General features: G+C 51.3%; 2 protein-coding genes across 2 annotated transcripts in view; both read left to right on the top strand.

Annotated features, from left to right (window-relative positions):
* Positions 1 to 244: 244 nt before the first annotated feature.
* jph3b (junctophilin 3b) lies at positions 245 to 11,695 on the top strand. The gene is made up of 6 exons (XM_003977751.3): positions 245 to 1,609; positions 4,577 to 5,063; positions 5,825 to 6,190; positions 6,378 to 6,502; positions 6,718 to 7,646; positions 10,515 to 11,695. Exons 1-6 carry the CDS (start codon positions 1,228 to 1,230, stop codon positions 10,593 to 10,595), a joined length of 2,370 nt encoding a protein of 789 aa, XP_003977800.1. The 5' UTR covers positions 245 to 1,227; the 3' UTR covers positions 10,596 to 11,695.
* Positions 11,696 to 11,985: 290 nt separating this feature from the next.
* zcchc14 (zinc finger, CCHC domain containing 14) overlaps positions 11,986 to 23,243 on the top strand; it is a 17,885-nt gene continuing 6,627 nt past the window's right edge. The window contains 10 exon segments of the mRNA XM_029842043.1: positions 11,986 to 15,116; positions 15,514 to 15,675; positions 17,980 to 18,175; positions 19,476 to 19,546; positions 19,636 to 19,935; positions 20,368 to 20,435; positions 20,841 to 20,998; positions 22,440 to 22,476; positions 22,549 to 22,795; positions 22,798 to 23,016. Of these exon segments, the coding sequence (XP_029697903.1) occupies positions 14,622 to 15,116; positions 15,514 to 15,675; positions 17,980 to 18,175; positions 19,476 to 19,546; positions 19,636 to 19,935; positions 20,368 to 20,435; positions 20,841 to 20,998; positions 22,440 to 22,476; positions 22,549 to 22,795; positions 22,798 to 23,016 (1,953 nt within the window). The 5' untranslated portion in view covers positions 11,986 to 14,621.

The following is a 23,243-nucleotide window of genomic DNA, read 5'->3' as shown; positions in this document are numbered from 1 at the left end:
TCCGTTCAGGTTTAACAGGCATTTAGAACTGTTTGACCCTTGACCCCTGACCTACCGCAACCTTAAAACCAGGTCTCAACCCCCAAACAGGCCTTTGAGAGTGTCAGAACCCGCCAACATGTGCAACAACAGACACGGACGGAGGTCTGAAGCGGTCAGGATGTAGGAAGCCTGGGCGATGAGCGCGCCTGTCTCTTTAAGAGTTGGAGCGTGCTACTGAACCGCATGGGGGGGTGGGGGGGGGGGGCTGGATGGCCGCATTGGAACGGTCCTCTCTAATGAGGAGATTTACTGAGAGGGAGAGATTTGAGCTCCCACCATAAGAGGAGGAGGAGAAGAGACTGGGAGAAAAGGAAGGAAGGAAGGAAGGAAGGAAGGCATCATCAGGCTCCGCGGGAAACATGGAGACGAGGAGGACGGGCTGACAAGGATGCAGCGGCAAACGGGAGGAGGATGACATAGATGCAACCTGAAGAAACCCCACACGGAGGATAAACCACTTATGGACGCAGTGGATTAAAGCGCTCCAGACAGGCTGGCGGAGAGGGGGAGAGGGGCAAGTGGGCAGTAGAAATTAATCAGATCACTAGTTTATTTCCATTCCTGCATCTGTGTGCGCACTTTAGCATCTGAGCGGGTGTGTGTGTGTGTGTGTGTGTGGCAGCGCTGCTATCAGGGAAGGAGGGAAGGCAACAAAGCGTTTTACGTGCCCCCACTTTCTGCCTCTCCCTCTCCGTGCACGTACATGCAACAAGGCTCGGCGCTGACGCGGCCGGCACGCGTGGAGTCGACCGCGGATTACCGGCGTCTCTTTAAAAACTTCCTCTTTTGCGCGAAAGGCCGAACAAGTGGAGGAGGAACCCGCCGGGTGGAAGTGGGGCAGCGGTGGGAGGAACCGTGCACGTCAACCGTGTGGGCAGGTGAAGCTCGCCGATGCCTCAGAAACTCCTGCCGAGGGAGGCTCCACTTGGCTCCCGTCTCACCTGCACCTGCTTCGGTGGTGCTGAGGCATGCTAGTCTCCAGGGACCTGCCGGGAGGATGGTTCCACAACACCCCCCCCCCCCCCCTCCTGCCTGAAACAACCTGCGTCCCTCTCCACCCATGAGCCCCCCCCCAGCTCGCTGACCTGCTCGTGGCCCCCTCCAGCCGTCCTTCAGCACCCTTCTTTCCTTTCTACCTTCCTTTTTGCTGACGCTTCAGTCTAATTGTCAAGACCTGTTTCATGCATGTCCACTGGCGGCAGGTTCAACTTTGACGATGGGGGGTCATATTGCGGAGGGTGGGAAGACGGCAAGGCGCACGGCCACGGGATTTGCACGGGACCCAAGGGCCAGGGCGAGTATTGCGGATCCTGGGCCCATGGCTTCGAAGTGCTGGGAGTCTACACCTGGCCCAGTGGGAACACCTACCAGGGCACCTGGGCCCAGGGCAAGAGACACGGCGCGGGTGTCGAGAACAAAGGTCGCTGGGTGTACAAGGGCGAGTGGACGCATGGCTTTAAGGGACGCTACGGCGTGCGAGAGAGCATGGGAATGAGCGGGAAGTACGAGGGAACGTGGAATAATGGACTCCAGGACGGCTACGGGACAGAGACCTACTCAGATGGGGGTAAGTTGGGTCTCACTGTTGACAGTCAGAGGCGGTGCTGGACACGTCCCAGGTGTGGGAGACAAATGTCCAGGTTAGGCGCCGCTCCGTCCCTCCCACACTCACGCCGAGGGGCACTTTGGAGCCTCCGAGTGGGCGAGGAGTTCCAGGAGGAGAAGATGCCCTCAGGAGGGGTCTCCAACAAAAGTTTCTTCATCCCTTCAGTTCCTCAAACACCAGGATGAAGTTTGACACTTGAAGGGTTGAATTAGCTCCTGGTTTTAGCATCAATTAGCTTCACTTCTGGTCGTTACATTTCTGAGTGTTTCTGTTTCATTAGGACCTTCAAACTTCCTCGAAATAATCAAACAAATCGATACCCGTTTGCATCCCTCGGACCGGGCCAGACATGAGACATGCACCATATGGATTGGTTTAAAAATAGCCACACACACACACACACACACACACACACACACAGAATCTAGTACTGTGAGATGATGTGCAACAGAGCTGACATTAGCATTTAAAGCAAAGCTTCTTATGTAACCTCAACCGTTTCAGTGTCTCTCACACACACACTCACACACACAAGGTTTTCTCCGCGTACACAAAGGTGTATCGGCGTGTGTGAATGGGAATAAAAGGAGGAATGTTTCTGGAAAAAAGTGAAAGCTGCTGAACCTGTAGAAGCAGAACAGCCAATTGTTTTAGCTTGATTTCAGATTTTAAACTCCTCAGAACAAACGTAACCTATAAATCATCGTTGCATCGGAGCGGGCTGTAGGATGAATGGATGAAAGGATGAAAGGATGATGTTAGGGTGATGCCAGGTGGGACGCCGCAAATGACTATGAGAGAAAGTGTCTTCAGAAAAGAAAATAAGGATTATGAGATGGAATTTACTGCCCTAAGGCAGCATTATTGGACCTTTATAGGAAGTCTGGGCCAACCCGAACCCTAACCTAGGCTGAAACATTTACTCCAAAGGTGTGTGAGATCTGTCATGTGATCATAAAGCTCTCTCTGATGTCCAACGAGTCCCCTCCTGTCCCCCTTTAAAACCCACGCGAATACAAAAGTCTATTTTTTCTGCTGCGTGAGGTCAAAAACCCTGAATACAAACGTGACGTCGGACATTATCAAGAGTCATTGATTTTACTAATCGATTGTGTGCGAAGGTGTGCGAAAATAGTGCAGGCGACTCAAATTGAGCGCGAGAACGTTCATGTCGGGTTTAACGTCGACGGGCTGCTGGAACGTTCTGTTTATGCCACCGTCTTTCTCTCCTGTTTGCCAACAATCGTCTCTCCTTCCTCACCTCTTTACTCCCTCAATCCACTGCATCTCCACTGAGCCGCTCTGTGCAGTAGGGTTTCCATAGCAACCCTCGCTGACATGCAGCAGGTCAGCGTGTCAAGAGGGACCGGGCTCTCCTCGCTGCCATTGGCCGTCATGTGGGCTCTGGGAGGCTCTGATTGGCCGGCTCAGCCTTCCTGGATAACAGTGTTTACTGGGATGAGAACTGATTAGCAACCACACAGGGCGAGAACCAAAGGAAGGATGTAGGAAAAGGAACAAAACAGCTTCAGTCATTGTTTAGCTGAGGAGTAAAGTGGCTGAGGATGGAGGAGGGAGGGTGTTAAAGCAGGGACGGTGTCCAGCAGTGGTGAATATGGGTGTAAAACACATGAAAACACGAAGACAAGACTCGGCTAATGCGATCCTGCCTCAGCTTCCGGTTATATAATGTTCAGTTAGCTCAGCCAGAAGTTCAAAGTCCTTTTAGACAGACAAACAAAGATAATTAATCATTTTCACAGTAATGACACTGAAATGGTTGAAATCACTACTTTGGGTAAAGGTTTAGCCATGTTTTGAGTTGCTAGTTTATTTTAAAATGGTTTGTCATATGCAGCTAATGCGTATGTGGCTAATAATAGCTACGCGGATGGCAAATTCCCCGCAGACAACCCCAGAACCATGGCAACCATCGCTATTGACGACGGCATGTTGACTGGGAGTTGTGCCTCCTGCTGACGTAGCAGGGGGGGTACATACAGGTCCTGAGACGGCTGGTTTTATGACCCAGATCTCAGACCAGGCAGCACCTGATGGAGCTTGTAGTCCACACGGTAATGACAGCCTCACTCTGCTGCCTTCCCCAGTACTCTAGAGCCGACCTTTGCCCTTCCGACGCCTGTGGCTCACAGAAGTGAGGCTGTTGCAGGTGGAGCGGGTCGACCGGTGCTGTGCAACATGTGACCCGGCCGGGCCGCCTCCTCTGGCTGCCGTCTTCAGCACCACGGACAGTGATCAGGCCTCAGAGGCCACTGGAAGGGTTTCCCTCAGGAGACAGGAAAACACACCTGCCCTCTTCAAAGGAGACGGAGAACAATGGCATCTGTCTCCCATGGGATCAGTGTGTGTGTTGACATGAGTGCACAGGCTCACATGGCTGTGTGTGTGTGTGTGTTTGTGCGTGTGTGTGTGTGTGTGTGTGTGCCAAAATACTCATTCTACCAGCATAGTGAGGACGATGTGACTGGTTCTGCCAACAGACTGATGAAGGAGTTAGATATGATTTGATGATGTTTTTGAAAGTACAATAATGGCGTGTGTGTGTGTGTGTGTGTGTGTGTGCTTGCACGCCTGCTTCCGCTTCAGATTCTGACTCGTCCTTATATGGCCGCGCAGTTGCTTCAGAGCTTTTACATGAACTTCAGAATGAATCAGTGCTGTTACATCAGCGGGCCAGGCAGGCAGGATGGTTCACTTGTGTTCTACTTGGAACACACACACACACACACACGCTAAAATGTCCTACTTTCAGCAGCATGTGCGATATGAGGAGGTGAGGAGACGTCTGAATGGATTCGATTATTAGAAAATGACGATAAAGCGCGAAGACAACGGGAGGAGCGTCCTCCTCCCACGTCAGGGTTCATTTTTCCTGAGACGCTTTTGACATTGTTGCTTCTCCTCCAGGGACGTTTCAGGGCCAGTGGGTCGGTGGGATGCGGCACGGCTACGGAATTCGCCAGAGCGTCCCGTACGGCATGGCGGCCGTCATCCGCTCGCCACTTCGGACCTCCATAAACTCTCTCCGCTCCGGTTCGGAACACAGCAACGGCACAGCTCTGCTGGACCGGACCGGGGCGGCGGTTCCTGGTGCTCCCCCCGTCTCGGCCACGCTGACCACCAGCGTGTCCATGTGCAGCACGGGCAGCAGCGGCAGCAGCCCCGCCGTCTCCCGGGGAGGATTCGTGCTGACGGCCCTCAGTGAAAGTGAGCTGCTGAAGGGGAAAAGGAAAGGGGGGCTCTTCCGGAGGTCCATTCTGTCCGGGCTTAAGCTGAGGAAGTCGGAGTCCAGGAGCTCTCTGGCCTCCCAGAGGTCCAAACAGAGCTCATTCAGGAGCGAGGCTGGGATGAGCACCGTGTCCTCTGCTGCGTCTGACATCAACTCTACCATCAGGTCAGAACCGGGAGATGTGTGGTGGGAATGGACGAGGGCCCGGCCCCGGGATTCCTAAAACAAAGACATTTGAAGTGTTAACGTGTGTAATCGCGCTGAAAACCTACAGCCAGATCCGGTCCACCAGGGCCCCGATCCTGCCAGGGTCTAAGTCCTAGCAGGCAGAAAATGGCCCCCCAAAACAGAAAGAGCACGATGAGGAAGCCATCTTAGATTGGGTCTTTGAGGCCTCACAGAGCAACCAACTGAATTTTAGTCCTGAGTTAACCGGTTAACCCAGTTCAAAGACTCTTAATCAAGCAGGGGTATTGTTTGGGTCAACGGCCCCTCGTCCCCTTTTAGGTGTAATACAGGAAATGAACGCAACATGTGTACAATAAACTGGGGCAGAACCTACCTACCTACCTACCTACCTACCTTCCTGCCTACCTACCTACCTACCCACCCACCCACTCACCCACCCTCCTGCCTGCCTACCTACCTACCTACCTACCTACCTACCTACCTACCTACCTACCTACCTTCCTGCCTACCTACCTACCTACCTTCCTGCCTACCTACCTACCTACCTACCTACCTTCCTGCCTGCCTACCTACCTACCTACCCACCCACCCACTCACCCACCCTCCTGCCTGCCTGCCTACCTACCTACCTACCTACCTACCTACCTACCTACCTACCTACCTACCTACCTCACCAGTTCTCACCAGTTCTAACCAGTTCTAACCAGTTCTAACCAGTATAACCTCCCTCTGTCCAGTCTTGGTGATGCAGATGCAGATCTGGCTGCTGCTGATGATGTTGTGGACGCCACGGCAACAGAGATCTACTGCGGGGAGTGGAAGAACGATAAGAGGACGGGCTTTGGAGTGAGCCGGCGGTCCGACGGGCTGCAGTACGAAGGGGAGTGGCTTGGCAACAAGCGCCACGGTTACGGCTGCACGGCGTTTCCGGACGGCACCAAAGAGGAAGGAAAGTACAAACAGAACATTCTGGTCAGCGGCAAACGGAAGAACCTGATTCCTCTGCGGGCCAGCAAGATCCGAGAGAAGGTGGACAGAGCCGTGGACGGAGCGCAGAAGGCGGCAGACGTGGCGCGTAAGAAGGTGGAGATCGCCTCATCCAGGTATGACCCTGCGAAGCCCCGCAACAGCCCATAAACCTCTGCACCGTTGTGCTGAGGTCATAGCAAACAGGTCATTGACCCCCCACATCCTGACGCCTTTTTTATCAAAATTCCGTTAGCACTTCCTGGCTCTTATTGAGGATTACGTCTCAATTCCTTATTCCTTTATTTTCCACTCTGGCCCCAGAACTTCACATGCACAGGGAAAAGCGGAGGCAGCGACAGCCGCAGCTCAGAAAGCCCAGGAGGAGAGTCGCGTGGCCAGGCGCACCGCCAAGCAGTTCTCCCCTTCATTCCAGCACCCAGGAAACGGTGAGAAAGCAAACACATAGATACACGTATAGGAGAGCTCCGTACCTGGCCCTAAAACATCAACTCTCATCATCTGGAGTCAACATATAGCTTATTTAGAGCTCGTCTCCACCCCTGGTGGTTTTACCAACATATACATGGTACATGGAACAGAGGCGTGAGCTTTTTTGATGGTGTCGTTCCAAGCTCTGCTGACTGTTGTTGGTCTTTTTCAGGCATTGAGGTGCAGCGTCCCAAACGTCAGGTGTCCAGTGAGGTGGAGGTGGAAGGGCTGTCCAGCAGTGCTGGCACCGCTGACAGCCCCGACCTCTACGGAAAGAGCGCCGCCTCCGACGACCTTTCAAATGATGCCGCAACCCCAGATCTCAGCCCTCCATCTTCCTCGCCTCCCCACACCCCGCCTCCCCCCGCTCGGCCGTCCCAGCACCGCAAGACTGCGCGCTTCCACCGTCAGAGCGCCGTGGACCACGGGGACAGGGGCAAATATGCAGGGCAACTGGGTGAGAAAGGTGGGGAGATTCAGCTGCTGGTGGAAGAAGGGAGCGTGGAAGGAGGAGGCAAAGGGGAGCAATTCAAGTCCAGCAACCTGAGTGAGGACAAGAAGAAGGGGCTGCTGTCCAAAGGAGTTGTGAGTGGACGCAAAACCAATAGGGCCAATGGACACAAACACAGCCCCTCCAATCACAAGTCCAGAGAACACGGGTCATCTAATCACAGACAGACCAAAGCCAACAGGTGGGTGCAGTCTTCCTCATCTGCCTCCTGGACGTCTGGGCAGCAAAGCCTGCAGGGACGGAGCGGGCAGCTGCTGGAGCAGGACGAGGAGAAAATCAGCAACTATGGGATGGAGATGAAACCTTTGCAGCCCAGAGACTCTTCTACACACAAGGCCCACGGGCCGGGGGACAAGAGGCGCGGACACGGTCACAGAGAGGGGGGCTCCAGCACGGGGCAAAGGCAGCGCCTTAAGAACCGGGACGGGAGGGACGTAAGGGAGGAGAAAGAGGCTGGTAGAGAAAGAACGAGTGAAAAGATGGAGCCGCGGGCTGTACGTCGAGACCTCACGCTGCCCCCCCCCCTACAGTCTTCCCCCATGACCCTGGAGCAGCTGGACCGCGGCCTCACACAGACCAAAGGCAACTCCGTAAGTCTCAAACTAATCTTAAAATTCGGTTTTCAGGACACATCATGTGTGGACGCGTCAGCCATGGCAGCGAGGAACACGGCTAGCAAGCATAGCATTATCATTATTATTATTATCATGCTATTCTTTCTTTAACAACAATAAGAGGAATAATTTGGGCAGAGATGCCGCCACTTTGTAACTGTTATTTCTTTACATACTGTTCAAGAGTCACTTTACAGCAACAAAGTAACTGAGCCAGAAAAATGTCACATGAGTTTCTACAAACTACAACTTTTATCTCTAATGGTTGTTGAGGTTAGAGGGACAAAATGGCCTTTCTGTCAATACTTGGCTGAATAGGAGGTTTCTGGTGATTATCATGTGTACAGTATGTATATACGTGTATGTCTGTGTCAGTGCGTGTGTGTCTGTAGACTTTGTCTCACACACACACACACACACACACACACACACACACACACACACACACACACACACACAAGATCCAGGAGGAAAGAGAACCACGACGGGCCTCTCTGCACCTTAGTAACAGACCTACAAATGAGCCTCTTCCTCACTGAAGGCCTCCTATTGGTTAAATTGTGCTGTGTTGCTAGGTAACAACTTATGGCTTGCTTCAGTGGTGACCAATCAGTGGGTGTCTGTGGTGGTGTGTGTGTGTGTGTGTGTTGGGGGTTGGAGGTTGTGTATATATGCAGATAGAGAAACAAGTGAGATTTCTGCACGATAAAAAGCTGATAAATACACAGACGGGGCGCAAAATTTCTAAAGGCACAGACAAAATGTCTGTAAGAGCTAAAGTAAAAGGCTCAGCCTCTGCATGCTGATAGGATATAACATAACATTTGACATCCATCTTAATAAATGAATGCATCTCAGCTAAAGTGGTCTTGACACCCCGCGTTTCTAAGGTGGCCTTTGGAGCGTCAACACAATAGTTTTAGCATCTTAAGCGTCACCACCTGCTGGTCATTTTGAAGCAGAAAGGATGACGAGAGAAGCTCGAAGTCACTTGGAAACAGCAAGAGCAGAAACGGAGTTAGAAGCATCGATGGGAGTGTTGGAAACTGGGCTGAAGATGTTTCAGCCCAACTGAAGAGGCTCCTTCTGTCCTGAAATGATTGCACTGAAGCTCTGAAGAAGCTGAGGAGCTGAAGCTGGTGGGAGGTTATGGAGATGGCGGATCTCATCCAGGACAGGTTAGGCTTGGAGTTTGATGTTCTGCGCTTCTACACAGACAAAGGAGCAGTTCTTGATGATGAGTTAACCTTCTGTTGGTCCAGTTCAAGCCCTAGAAAGGAAACCATAGAACTGATCCTCCAGGAGGTCCTGGAGTACCTGGTGTACATGACAGGTATGGTCAGAGAGGGAACAGGAAAAAAGGCAGAGGGTATTGATCCTTGAGAGTGATGTAATTAAGCCCCAGTGATCAATACATGGAGGAAGGGAACCATCCTTCTTCTCAGCAAAAAAGAATCCAGGTCCTGCGGAGGAAGAGGAGTAATGAATGATGCCTGCTGTCCAGAACTCTTCATTACACTTCTCCATAGAGTCTCCGGTCAGGACGCCGACCCCTGGGGACTATTTTTCCCATCAGGACGTGAATACTACAGTCATATGAGCGGTGAGGTGGCAAGGCCAGAGCTGATTTACTGACCACATGTTGGTCCATATTTAAGGACGGACAGCAGACAGGTGAGGGAAGAAGGGCGGGATCTTTACCTGAAGCAGCCACAGCATGGGCGCAGGGGAGGGCGGGCTCATCAGTGGTGATCATCATGATCATCGTGATCATGGTGATCATCATCAGCATCATCATCATCTCCATGATCATCATCAGCATCATCATCATCATCATCACCATCATCACCATCATCACCATCATCATCATCAGCATCATCATCAGCATCACCATCATCTCCATGATCATCATCAGCATCATCATCATCATCACCATCATCATCACCATCATCACCATCATCACCATCATCATCATCATCATCATCACCATCATCACCATCATCACCATCATCATCATCACCATCATCACCATCACCATCATCATCATCACCATCACCATCAACATCATCATCATCACATCATCATCACCATCATCACCATCACCATCATCATCATCACCATCATCATCACCATCATCATCACCATCATCACCATCATCATCATCATCATTACCATCATCATCATCACCATCATCACCATCATCATCATCATCATCATCATTACCATCATCATCATCATCATCATTACCATCACCATCACCATCATCATCACCATCATCATCATCACCATCATCACCATCACTATCATCACCATCACCATCATCATCATCATCATCATCATCACCATCAACATCACCATCATCACCACCATCATCATCATTTTCTATTGTTCATTTTCAGGGTGTTTGTTCTGTTATTCGCTCTTGTCCAGGTCTTCCAGGTCTTCCAGGTCTTCCAGGTCACCTGTGATTCCAACTCACAAGCGAGCAGAAAATCACTTAATATTTCGCAACATTAAAAGGAATTCCCACCAAACTCTCATCAACATGTTTCTGGTGGTTCAACAAACTGGTGCAAATATCAGGCTGCTTAAAGTTAAGATTGAAGATATTCACACTCATGGAGATCATTTACTTCGATTATTTAACATCATCATTACAGAAATGAGGCTCTTAATGAAATGAATTATTATGTAGTCATGTCCAAAGATGAGCCACTAATTCTGTAAGGGGGGGATTAGGTGCAGGTTGGTGTGTGTGTGTGTGTGTGTGTGTGTGTGTGTGTGTGTGTGTGGGTGTGTGTGTGTGTGATTATTATTGACATTGCCCCTCTCTTCCCTGCGTAGGTCTACAGCACGATCCTGGTTGTCATGGTGATTCTGCTCAACATTGGAGTGGCTATTTTGTTCGTCCACTTTTTTATTTGAGGCCAGCTGCCAGGATCAGCCCGCCTCCAGATATGAATCCTTCTGAGTGTTCACCAGGAGTCTGCTGCTCCTTCCTCCCCCACCCCCGCCTGCAGGGGGACCCCAACACGCTGCGAGGAGAGGACCAAAGACCAGGTCCTGGACCGGCTCAGTCTGGCTCAGGTGTGTGGACCACAGGACGGCCCGGGTCATGTGAGCCAGCTGGACGTCTTCATCTGCTGTCAGGAGAGGACTGACAAAGCGAACTTTCCATCTACAAATCCTGGTTTTTAACAGATTTGTATCTTACAATTGATTTATTATCATTTTAGTTTGTGTATCCACGTCGATCAGTATCTTCTTTATTTTCTATGGGTGGAATCACTAACGCGTGACCGTCGCCCTCTGGCCCCTCCACCTGCCCAGGTGTTGTTATGGATGGTTCCAGGTTGCGTTGATGGGGGACTGTGCGAACAAGGATGCTCTTCCAATTCTTCCGTCTGTGCAAAAAAGGAAAGACCAAAAATGACGTCGGTCTGTGTGAAGAAAGCAAAGAACTCAAATCTAAGAGTAAAGGGCTTTTGTGCCCCCTTCTAGAATTCCCAGCAGCACCCCCCCCCCCCCCCCCCCTTCTGTGTCCACAAAAACACGCACTCATTACTTTCACCGTGTCACCCTGAACGCATCACCGCCTCTCCGTGTAGCTCGACGGCTTTTAGCGGCGCTCACAAACTTAACACGGCCTCTCAGGAATCCTCTGCTCACCCACATCTGCCCTGTCAGCTGACTGCTGACACCCCCCCCCCCTACCTACACAGGTGCGGGGGAGGTGCTGATGAAATGTACAACGACCTGTTGTCGCTGCGCTCGATACAGCAAAGTCTGTTTGTGCAGCATCACTAATCTGCGTCCCGGCAACCCTCATATGAGCGTAAGAGGAGAAAATCGAATTGCCTTGTTTTTACAGCTCACTCTGAAGTCCAACGATGCATGAAAACCTTCCAGGTGTGGTGGGCCAGGTGTGGTGAGCCAGGTGTGGTGAGGCAGGTGTGGTGAGGCAGGTGTGGTGAGGCAGGTGTGGTGGGTCAGTGTGGTGAGCCAGGTGTGGTGGGCCAGGTGTGGTGGGCCAGGTGTGGTGGGCCAGTGTGGTGAGCCAGGTGTGGTGGGCCAGGTGTGGTGGGCCAGGTGTGGTGGGCCAGGTGTGGTGGAGCCAGGTGTGGTGGGCCAGGTGTGGTGGGCCAGGTGTGGTGGGCCAGTGTGGTGAGGCAGGTGTGGTGGGCCAGGTGTGGTGGGCCAGGTGTGGTGGGCCAGGTGTGGTGAGGCCAGGTGTGGTGGGCAGGTGTGGTGGGCCAGGTGTGGTGGGCCAGGTGTGGTGAGGCAGGTGTGGTGGGCCAGGTGTGGTGAGGCCAGGTGTGGTGGGCCAGTGTGGTGAGCCAGGTGTGGTGGGCCAGGTGTGGTGGGCCAGGTGTGGTGAGGCAGGTGTGGTGGGCCAGGTGTGGTGGGCCAGGTGTGGTGGGCCAGGTGTGGTGAGGGTGTTAGCGAGGCTCAGCAACAGCGTCTAGATTATATTTTGAATGTTGCTTGAATTTTCAGTGGCTTCGATGATGCTCCAAGCAACCTCAACATTCCTCAGCTCCTAAATCGCAGCCATGGCGGCGCCTCTCACAGCTTTCCTGTCCACATGCATGCAGGTGCGCCTCATCCTCTGTCCACGTACAGGGATGGGATGGAAGAACACGTCGCCGTCGGCAACAACGTCCAGAGGGCAGGGAGGTCGGCTGTCCTTTCTCTCTGACAGTATTTCCATGATTACAAACTGATACGCATTCTTAGCCCCAGAGCTGGTGTTTCCACATCTTTCTACGTGTTCACACAGCGACATGTTTTCATTCCCAGTCGGAAGCTCTTTTGTGTGCCATAAGCCTGGTGATGATGCTCTGCAACGCTCTGCTACTCTTTAGTATGCAACAGCATGCTTTTCTTTCTTTCTTTCTTTCTTTCTTTCTTTCTTTCTTTCTTTCTTTCTTCTTTCTTTCTTTCTTTCTTTCTTTCTTTCTTTCTTTCTTTCTTTCTTTCTTTCTTTCTTTCTTTCTTTCTGTTTATAATAATTGCTCTGTTCATTTTTGAGTTGTATGGAGAAAAATGACAAAAGGGTTTGAAATTAAACAACTCTTGGCTCTTATGTCACTTTAGTTGTGTTGTGTGTATTTTCTCATGTATGTTGTGACAGTCTGGTGTGAATGTGTCGCTAATACGGAGATAAAATGCGACAGTTTTTGTTTTGAAGGGAGGAAAATGGTCATTATGTAAATCAAGAGGCAGAGTCTAGTCCAGAGGTGCCCCCTACTGGTCACAGACGTTAACTACAGGTTAGTTCGACTCGAATACTTTGAATCTATTATTTTACACAACACATTTTATGTGCATTTGTATGTGCACATTATTTGTAGCAAAAAGCTGAGAGTATAGAATCACAATTTGTTTATTAAAGTAGTGTACTGTTAATTCCGCCATAGTTAATAATGTACATTTGTTACTGACACATCAACAGACTACCTCGAACTCTGCCTCTCAAAGACTGAAATAATCACTATTGCAGCAACTAAAATACTTTTTTGCCTTGCGAACACATCGATAATCTCCGTGACATACGTGGCGTTTTGATGCCCCCATAACTAAGCCGGGATATGTATGAGCGCATGGCAAAACGATGTGGACCAACGAAGCGGTGACACAGATTTTAGCCAATCAAAAGAGAGAACCCGGAAACAGACAGGTCTAACAGCCAATCAGGTGAGGGGATTATGTGTGGTGGGTTGGTCTCGCTGCTACACTTGGCTGACGATAAAACCAGTTGGGGTTCTTTCTTCCCATATTTTTGCGACAGCGGAGCTGAAACGTTTTCATTCCGATTAATTTGAGTGTTTACCCCGATACGACTCTTTTGTGAGCCGAAGCCCACCGCAGAAATACGCATGACTTCTTTTTTTTGTACCGGATAGCCGAGCACAACGCAGCAAGCTAACATAGTGCAGAGCGTACGGGACAGGAAGTCGCGTTAGAAGAGAGAAAATAAAACATCCGGTAGATTTCCAAAATAAAAACTCCAACGATTACAACGGATCAGTTACCTGTTTCAAATGGACCCGCACTTTCAAAATTTATTTTCATGAAAACAACAAAGGAATAAAAACAATCCCAATTAAGAAAAAATAATCTGTCGATTCGATATTTGAGTAGAAATTATGGAATTACCCAAAGTAGAGGCACAGAAATCTGAGCACAAAAGTGCATTTTTCTACCCCCCTCTGGATAGGAAAAAAAAAGTTTTTTCTTTTTAAACGTTCCAATGTGATAATATCGCGCGATGAATTCTTTCACTACCGCGAGACTTCGTTTTCAGCTGTTTTGGCGGACGGTGGAGCACAGAACGGACGCGCAACGCAGCCGATCCGCCGCGCAGACGCATGCGGTAATGAGGGGTGACGGTGAGACGGAATTCATTCAGTGATGTCGCACAAACTCAGTCGTGACGGCTTCTTTCCGCGGTGGACTTGGACGAGGTAGGCCCGACACCGAAGGCCAATGCTTTTCCAACAGCAGCAGCAAAAGTTCCTTTCCACGTGTTTAACTTTTGAAGTGAAACCGGGGCCGCAGTCTGCAGTGCGGCTGGAGAAGTGTCCCTAAACTTTTCACAAGTTGAGGGGGTGTGGGGGGGGAGGCATGATGTTGGAGAAACGACTCTGCGGGACGATTGCGCTGCGCCGCGCAGGACAGGGCAGCGGGGCGGCTTCGAGCGAAAAGTCTCTGCGCGGTTGAGGAGCTCCGCTGACAGAAAACAAGCCAATGCGATGAGGTGAGGTGAAGCCAGACAGCTGTAGTCACCGAGTGTGTCACGGTTGACGGATGAACTCTGAGCAACTGCTGACAGTGCAGCGGTTTACGCGCGTTTGCGCAATTACGCGCGTCCGAAGACTTTGTTGTGAACTGAAGTTTGGTCGGGAAATCTCGTAGTTCGATTCGAGTCTGTTGGACTTTATTGCGAGAATGGTGGAGACCTGGAGCTGTGTGCAGAGGGAGGGGATCTACCGCTGGTTCTCCGCCCTCGCTTCAGCCAAGCGAGCAGAGTTCTTGTGTGGCCTCCTGGACCTCTGCGTCCCCATCGAACTCCGCTTCCTCGGCTCCTGTTTGGAAGACCTGGCCCGTAAGGACTACCACTCCCTCCGGGATGCGGAGATCAAAGCCAACAACCCCACAGACCTGTCGGGCCTCGCCAATATCACGGACGAGGTGGTCCGCAGCAAACTGCTGGTGTCCGTCGCGCTTCTTGCTTCGGACAACAGGGAGGCGGCGGGGGTCCTGTACCGGACCCTGACCCACATTGACACGGTGATCAACAACTACGGCCTTTCGCTGAACGACGTCGGGACGGAGGAGCAGTTCCTCCTGCTGTTCACCATGGCTTCTCATCACCCGGCCTTCACCTTCCATCAGAAACAGGTTCTGAGGCAGCAGCTCGACCAGATCCACGACATCTTCCAGGTGATGGGGATGTGCTGTAGGTGCAGAGCAACAGAATTCCTCTCCTGAAGGATCCATTTGAGGGATGTCTGCTGCTGCAGCTCTTCTTTTAATGTATTCTAACGACACATTATTGTTTATCATTAAAGCAGAACTAGTCTCTAACATCAGCCGTTATATATTATAGCATCAGTAATGTAAAACACGTGTCAATGATGGCAAGGCTACTCAAATCTACCCTATAAACTGAAGAAAGCATAAAGTATTAAGCTCCGCCTGCAGATGTGGGGTACGCTGTATCCATGTCCTTACATCCCATCGCTGGTTAGCACCAGGATGAGACCGATCGCTCACAAATAGCAGCGAATCATCGGCACGTCAACGTGGACCCTCGTGAACGCAGTTGTGTGTGTTGCAGGTGAACAAAGGAGGGTCTGAAGTGGCGGACGGCGGCGTGGATCGGGCGGTTTTCTGCTACGGTCCCTCACCCGCCGCCTGCTCGCCGTCCGAGCCTCACGCCGCCGGCCTGCCCCCGCCCGGCCGCCCGCCCTTCCACGCCCGCTGCACCTGCTGGCACACGGTAGGGAGCTGGTCCAGCCTTGACGCGCGTGCCACCGCTGCGATAGTGCGTTCCTGATTGTTACACGTTAGATACACGGCTGATCCATCTGAGATCCCCTTTATCTGTAGTGTCACCTGCGTTTGCTTTGTTAGTAAGATTCTTTGGGGGTTCTACAACAGCTGCACCTCAATAAATGAGAAAAACCTCAAAGGTGATGATTTTCAGGTGGACTTTTTCGTTTCAGAAACATAAATCTCATCAACGAGGGTCGCTTCTGGCGTTGCATTGGTAGCTGGGGTCGAACAGGTCAGCGCCCGCGCCCTCAGCTGCTCCGCCTGTTGACGCTCACGCAGAGTTTTGGCTTTGGGGACGTGACCCCATGCTGAGACCTGAACGCTGTAGCGAAAGCTCTTTCGTTTTCACGACTATGATGATGTGTTTTACGCAACTTCCGCTGCTGTCGTTGGTTATTTTTGGGAGTATTATTTTACTCTTGGGTTGTATGTAGGTTGGACAGAAAGCTGTGGGACGATAAACACCAGATCTGATGTTTGGGATGAATTTATCCACTTACGAAAGGCGTGGGGGGGGGGGGGGGGTTGCGCAACCATTGTTGAGTGTCAGGACTTTGATAAAAGGTGGAGCAGAGAGAATCTGGTCAGGAAAGTAGTAGTAAGTTGAGCTATTAGACGTGTGTTTATTCACGCAGATGCACACAGAGGAGCAGGCAGGAAGGCGCCCTGTTTAAACACGTGTGAGCAGTGAAGGGAAAGTACCCGGCTCAGAGAGGAGCATTTGTGTTTAGTATTTTGTTGCCCTTGGCTGCTGCTTACTGCAGGTCAGCACATTTCTCTACGGTGAAATCAACCCTATGTGGTGTGTGAGTGTGTGCGCCTGCATGCATATGTGCGTCTCCAGTGAATCCCCAGGAAGTTATAAATGTTCTCACTGCCTCTCTCTACCCAGCTTTCCTTCCCTCCGTGCTCGGGAGGGGTTGGGAGGCTGCAGGAATCACATACGTGATAGCAGCAGCCTCGCGCTGGCGGTCGTCACGGAAACGTGACGCTCGGCCAGTGGCGCCGCGTTCAAACCAGTGAAAACAAGCAGAAAAACGCTGAAAAGTAGAGCAACGCATCAAGCTTTCTGCACCAGTGTGTGTGGAAACACCCACATGTTGATGGACACCCCAGTGAGGAACTCAGCAGGTACCAGGGGCCACCACGGGGGCCCTGGAAAGCCCCCAGAGACCCTCTTGAAGTGAAGGAACCAACATATCCAGCGACCATGAGGCTGAAAACGTGTAGCTTTAGCTGAGCGCTCAGTCACGCAACCTATTAGACCCCAATCAAAACTATTCAGTCGCTTGTTCGGGCATGAATCAGGGCGCCGAAATAACAATCGCAGCCATTTTTAACGCTCGGGAGACTTTAGAGAAAATCCGATCTGGTGCCATGAAGGTAGCAGGTGCCTGTTTACGTTACGATAAAGCCCTTTCAAGATAAAAGCATCACAGCTCTCAGGGCTTCTTCTTGGCTCCTTCGATCAGACGCCAAACATTTCCTTATAAAAGCTCAAATTTTCCTACTTTCCTCCCTTTGATTCCAAAAAATCTGCATCATTTTTTTTAGCCACGACCACTTGCAAAGAATAAAAAACCCTTCTTTTAATATTTTTAATGAAACTTGAAGACTTCTCAATGAGCACCTGACGCCACGTCAGAGGGGCCGTTATGGGACCCGCAACCACGAAGGAGCAGATGTTTTGATTTTATTGTCAAGTTTATCGACCAATTGGGACAGAGCTGCTTCCATGGCTGCGTTTTATTATGTTTAATCTTGTTTGATGAGGAATGTGGCCTGTGTCGCATTTAGAGCTTATTCAGACCTTCAGCACCCAGCAGTCGAGACGGGTTCGAGGATATTGTTGAATTTAAACCCCTCTGATCCTTCGAATTAAAGAAAAAGCTTCTGTTTTATTTGCTGTCATAACTGTTGCCATGGAGATCCGGATCCGTTGTGTAGCTTATTGTGAACACGAGGTGCTGGTTGATAGTTGTTTTCCTCTTTAACTGCGTCTCTGCCATGAGAGACAGCTGAGACGGGTCTTTGGGCCGCGGCCTTGCCAGCGGGTTGCATCACGCTGGGCCCCGCCCGCTCCACATTTCCCAAGCTGCAGCCCCCCCCCCCCCCCCCCCCCCCCAGTTCAATTCATCAGAACTGGTGACTCAGAACTGGCGTTCAAACCAACTTCCTCATTCTGCAGCTGAAGGCAACTGGACCTGTTGCAAGCTCCTGACATCATTTCCCATGTCTGCCTTTACAGAGGCGGCCCAGGGAGGTCCCAGCACCGGGCTCCGGGGTCAAAGTGGGACCAGACCACGAGGAGAGGCCGGAGCTGAGGGCGCCTCAGCCTGACCCCCGCCCCCATCCGCCCTCACCTTCTCACCTGCCTTCACCTCCCAGCCAAGTCCAGGACGTGGCAGCACCAAGCAAGAGCCACCAGGGGAAGGCGGGAAAAGGTGAATCACTCACCGCTGCTGTGTTTACGGGGTCGCCATGGAAACGCGCTTGTGCTCTTCACTTATATCGATCTTATATAAGCTCTTCGGTCTGTGTGTCAGGCTGTCTTCACCCCCACGGAACAAGATGTGGCACGCTTGCACATCTGGAATTTAAAAGTTAAAGGAATGCTGGCTTAAGGCTTACGTCTGTGTGTGTGTGTGTGTGGGGGGGGGGGGGGCTGCAGTATGTGTGTGTGTGTGTGGGGGGGGGGGGGGCTGCAGCATGAAACCGTCTGGAGACTTAGTTAATTTAACTTTGCTCCCAACCAGAGTGAAACACAGCCTGTTTACCTGTGACGTCATTCCTAATCAGTCAGACAGCAGCAGCGCTGTAGTATGTGTTTTAGTGGATTGCCCCCCCCCCCCCCTCACCACCACCACCACCACCACCACCACCACCACCCCCACCCCCGTTGTTTCCCTGGCCCCCTGCCTCCGTCTGAAACACTACACTCAACAATCTGAGGAGCGCCTGCTCATAGCACATAACAGTGCTGTTCAGTATTTCCACCAGCTCCCCTGTCGTCCTCAGCTCAACAGCACACGTGGAATCGTCTTCGGGTGCTTTGATCCCATCGCCTTTGATCCCGGAAAACACGGAATTCCACATCGGAATAGATGTGTGGAATACAGCAGGTGGCATCAATAATGACAGTGTAACAGGCAGATCGGAGGTGAGGCTAGGCAGCGTTCCAGGAGAAGAAGCTCACAGGCTGTGAAGCATGAAGGTGGACGTCTCATGATGGACCTGACCGGCCCACCATCACGCTCCAGGAACCCCTGAAACCAGAACCGGACCCTGCCGCACGGCAACGACCCAAAACGGTGCCAGGAAATCCACCGAGGACCGAAGGGAAAGCCCAGATCTACAGCATCTCTCAGATGCTGGCTGAGGACTCGCAACAGCCGCCTCAAACATCTCACAGCTGATAGAATCCTGCACTCTGAGACTCCGACTGTCCTCAGACGGAGGTCAGAGGTCGGGAAAGGTCACAAGCACCAGCTCACTGAAGTTGTCTCAGCCAGGGGGAAACACCAGCTATGAGGTTTTGGTGTACCACAGTCTAGAATACTTCTGTCCATCAGGGTTGGACAAGTAGGGACAGTGAATGAGTCCTAACCTGTTCTCCTGACCCCTGGAAAGGGTCACACACACACACACACACACACACACACACACACACACACACACACACACACACACACAGCGGCACGCTTGTGGGACTTGTCTTGAAACAAAGCTCTCTGCTCCCTCCAGTGGTCGTTGACAGGGTGTTGCTGCGGGGACGAACCCAAAAATCTGAAGACGTCAAAGAGTATTTGTTTGAGGTAGGTCCAGCAGACGCGTGCAGACACAGAAACTAGATCCTCTCCTCCTCTTCTGTCCTACTTACGTCCATCCTTCTTCTCCATCCCAGGCCCGCTGGTCAGACGGGTTTGTGTCATCTGTTATCAGGACCCAGCAGGAAGTGGTGGATCTCTTATCACAGGTCTGGGCCTCGTCTCGTCTCATCTTAATCCTTTTATCCGAGGCCGTGTCGCGGAGGCAGCAGCCTAAGCGCAGACTTCCCTCAACCCAGAAACCTCCTCCAGCTCCTCCGGGAGGACTCCGAGAGACACGGTCTCCCCAGCATGTCCTGGGTCTTCCTCCGGGCCTCCTCCTGGTGGGACACCTCCCTACGGAGGCCTCCAGAGGGCACCCGAAACACCACCTCAGCTGACTCCTCTCCATGTGAAGGAGCAGCGGCCCGGAGCTCCTTCCCGGCCCCTGATTTTTATTATTTTTGCGTAGCGATGCGACACGCTTCTGTTGTCGATCATCTCAGAAGAGATTCGGGGCCAGATTTCGGCCGCTGTGCTGGACACACTTATTTGTGGCGCCACCGCCAGGCTGGGAGGCCCGAACACAGAGCCCGAACAGCCCTTATTAGAGGGCCCCGGACCCAGAGCGCCCCCACAGGATACCACAAGGGACACGGCTGGATGCCTTTGCCAGATCAACAAAACACATGACTGGTTGGGCGACCTCCCGTGACCCCTCGGGCACCTTGTGGAGGCTCTGGAGGCGGTGCAGTGTGTTTGTAGTGGACTTTATAGTGTGTTTAATGTCACCGGTGTCTTATGGACTCTGTTTTTTTTACTTTTCAAAGCTGTCAAAAGCATTTCCTGATGAAGGACTGGACCACTTCCTGCCTCATTCTGCAGAGCTGGATCCCAGGTTCGACCCACATTCCCACCTTAGAATTTGTTCTTATGTTTTGTTCTTCTTTTCAGTCGGTGCTGAGGTTGAATTTATGAATTTAGATGTTTTTTCTGGGCTTCCTGTACTAAATATTTCACACATTTGCAGAGCAGATGTCGGCGCGAGTGAACCCTGCTCCGCTCACATCTTTGCTAGCTGCACAGTCTCTTCCTTATATGTCTCGCCGGCTAAATGTCCTCATTCTTCCATTTTTAACACATGAAGGTTAAAATTCCAAATTTTAGCTAGATTAGATATTAGCTTCCTCAGCTTTTAATATCATACGTGCAGCGTCTAAATGTGGTTGTTCTCTGACCTTCCTCCGTGCGTTTGCCCCCTTTAACACACACAACCTCGTCTTCCTGCCTTTGTGCCCCCCAGGTGCCTCACAGCCCTGCCGGGTCATGTTCTCCAACACGCCAGCGTCCAGCTCTTCTTTACCTCCACCAGGCCTCCGTCACACAGCCACCCAGCAACATTACCCTCCCCCCCCACCACCGCTCTGGGAACCCCAGCCTGCGTCCTCAACTCCAATTCCAGTGAGTCTTTATTTGATCTTGTATCTCTTTTATTTTTATCTTGTGTTTTTTAGGTTATGGCGCTCGTGGGGGCTCTAGTTTGCGTTCATATATTTCCAGATGTTAAGGTGGAGCGTTGGACTGCAGAATGATGATCATGTTTTACTTTTCGAGGGTTGGAAGCTAGTCTTCTGTAGCATAATGCCTGTTTGTGTTAGGAAGCCTGAACTCAAGTTGGAAGGTTTGTATGGGAGCGTGTACCATCACACGTTGGTTTTTCCCCCACTGTGAGGACATTTCTGCATGTTGGCCGGTTCAGAGAGCCATTTAATCTGTGTCTAAGGCATGAGGGTGGAATTCAGGGAAGTTGGGGATTTACTTGTGACGGGACAGTGAAGGAAACGTGGTGAAAAAGGCAGGGTTTCATCGAGCGTCCTCACATCGATAGAGATACCTGCGGTGTGTGTTTGAGTATTTAGAGACTTTAGTGATGTGCAAACCTATGCTGGTGTTTACTTGTGTTCATGTCTTCCTGTTCTGTGTGTGTGTGTGTGTGTGTGTGTGAGAGAGAGAGAGAGAGAGAGAGAGCTTCGGAATTATTTTCAGGTTGTATAACGAGTGTGAATGCATAACGAGCTCGACTGGCCCTGAACAGCAGAACCAGCACAGCCTCAAAAGGCTCTTAGATCAAAGAGAACGATACATCTCTGCGCCGTAATGGTAAAAATAAGAAGAAAATATAAAAGAAAAGCAAGAAAATGAAGGAGTAGCAGCTTGTGTTCTTCAGAATCCCCTTCAGGGAATCAAGAGACTCTTCTCCTCGGTCCACAGCACAGTCCTGACCTTCATCCATGATATGAGCCTGGTCCTGCTCAAGGTTTCTTCCTGTTAAAGGGGAGTTTTTCCTTGCCACTGTTGCTTGTCTGGGGTTGAATTGTTAAATTCAGCAGCAGCAAACTCAACAGGACTCCTCCAGACTCTCTCCCTCGGTGTAGAAGGAGAACTTTTGAGTTGGAGAACCTCTCTTAAGGAGCCAGATGTGCAGCCTGTTGGTCTGTAGCCTCCCTGGTCTTTGCCGACCAAAGAGGCCGTATTTTGAAATTCCAGCCGGACGCAATTTTAGGGGTCAAAATGATGACATGTTTGGGAAAATAGGAGGCGTCTGATCACCCTAAATGACCTCTTTAATCAGCGGTAATGACTTACTATTACCGCCCACCTGGGGTTCAAGTTGGGGTTAGCTAGCAAGTGCTACATTAGCGCTAACCTTTGTTATTCTACGAAAGTAACCTTAGTGACTGCGGCCACTTTCGCCTCTCTTTCTTTAATTGCAATGAAATCCTTTTAAAAATCCTTTTCCATTGAACCACTGAGGGCCACAGCACCTGCACGTTTGACCCCGGAGCACCGCCGCTTAGCAACCGTTAGCAACCATTAGCAACGTTCCTGTTTGTTTTTTCAGGTCTCGGCTGCATGGTCCAGTATAGAGGACCCACAAGGTAAATTTATCTTAGTCTTTATCACGTTTACCTGGTGGTCCCCCCCTAACGCTTGTGTTTCTTTCTTTCCAGGGCCATTTACAGGGTGGCCAGCGTTCAGCCTGTCATCAGCACCCACAGCCCCGTCCTCCAGCATCCTTCCCCTCGCCTTTCTTCCCTCCCTCCCCCTCTTCCAGCGTCCATTCCTCCTCACAAGTACTCTTCCCAGTTATCCTCCCTCCCTCCCCCGCTGTTTTGGCCTTACCCACCCAGTGTTCCATCGCTGCCAGTGGTGAACCATCGTCCCAGATGCCCCCTCCCTCATACCCTCCCCCCCAGCACCACCTCCACCAGCCCAGTGGACAGCAGCTCCCGTCCCTTTTCCCACCGGCTTGCCAAGCCCAGACTCTGCCGTACTCCCAGTACCGCTCTCAGGCCCAAACCCAGACGTTGTGCCAAGGTCAACCCGGCACTCCGGAACAAAACGGCATCCTGGACTGGCTCCGCAGACTCCGGTTGCACAAGTATTACCCTGTTTTTAAACAGCTCACCATGGAAGAGGTAGGACCACTTCCTAATTGTTCCTCTTATGAGCAGCAGCGTGGTGGAAGCCTCAGTTTTTAATGTTTGGTTACTGGGATCCAATGATCAGCCAGTGTTGGTAGATTCATTACTAAGCTGAGAGGAAAAGTCTTGTTTTTCTGTTTGTCACAAACGTGACAAAGTTCCAGCAATCCTCCAGAGTTCCGCCCAAGAGGAGAGAGAACGACAGAAAAAGAGTCTAAATA

This window comes from Takifugu rubripes, chromosome 9 (assembly GCF_901000725.2).
Source record: "Takifugu rubripes chromosome 9, fTakRub1.2, whole genome shotgun sequence".
In the NCBI taxonomy this organism is placed as follows: domain Eukaryota; kingdom Metazoa; phylum Chordata; class Actinopteri; order Tetraodontiformes; family Tetraodontidae; genus Takifugu; species Takifugu rubripes.
This window is presented reverse-complemented; position numbering and strand designations above follow the sequence as displayed.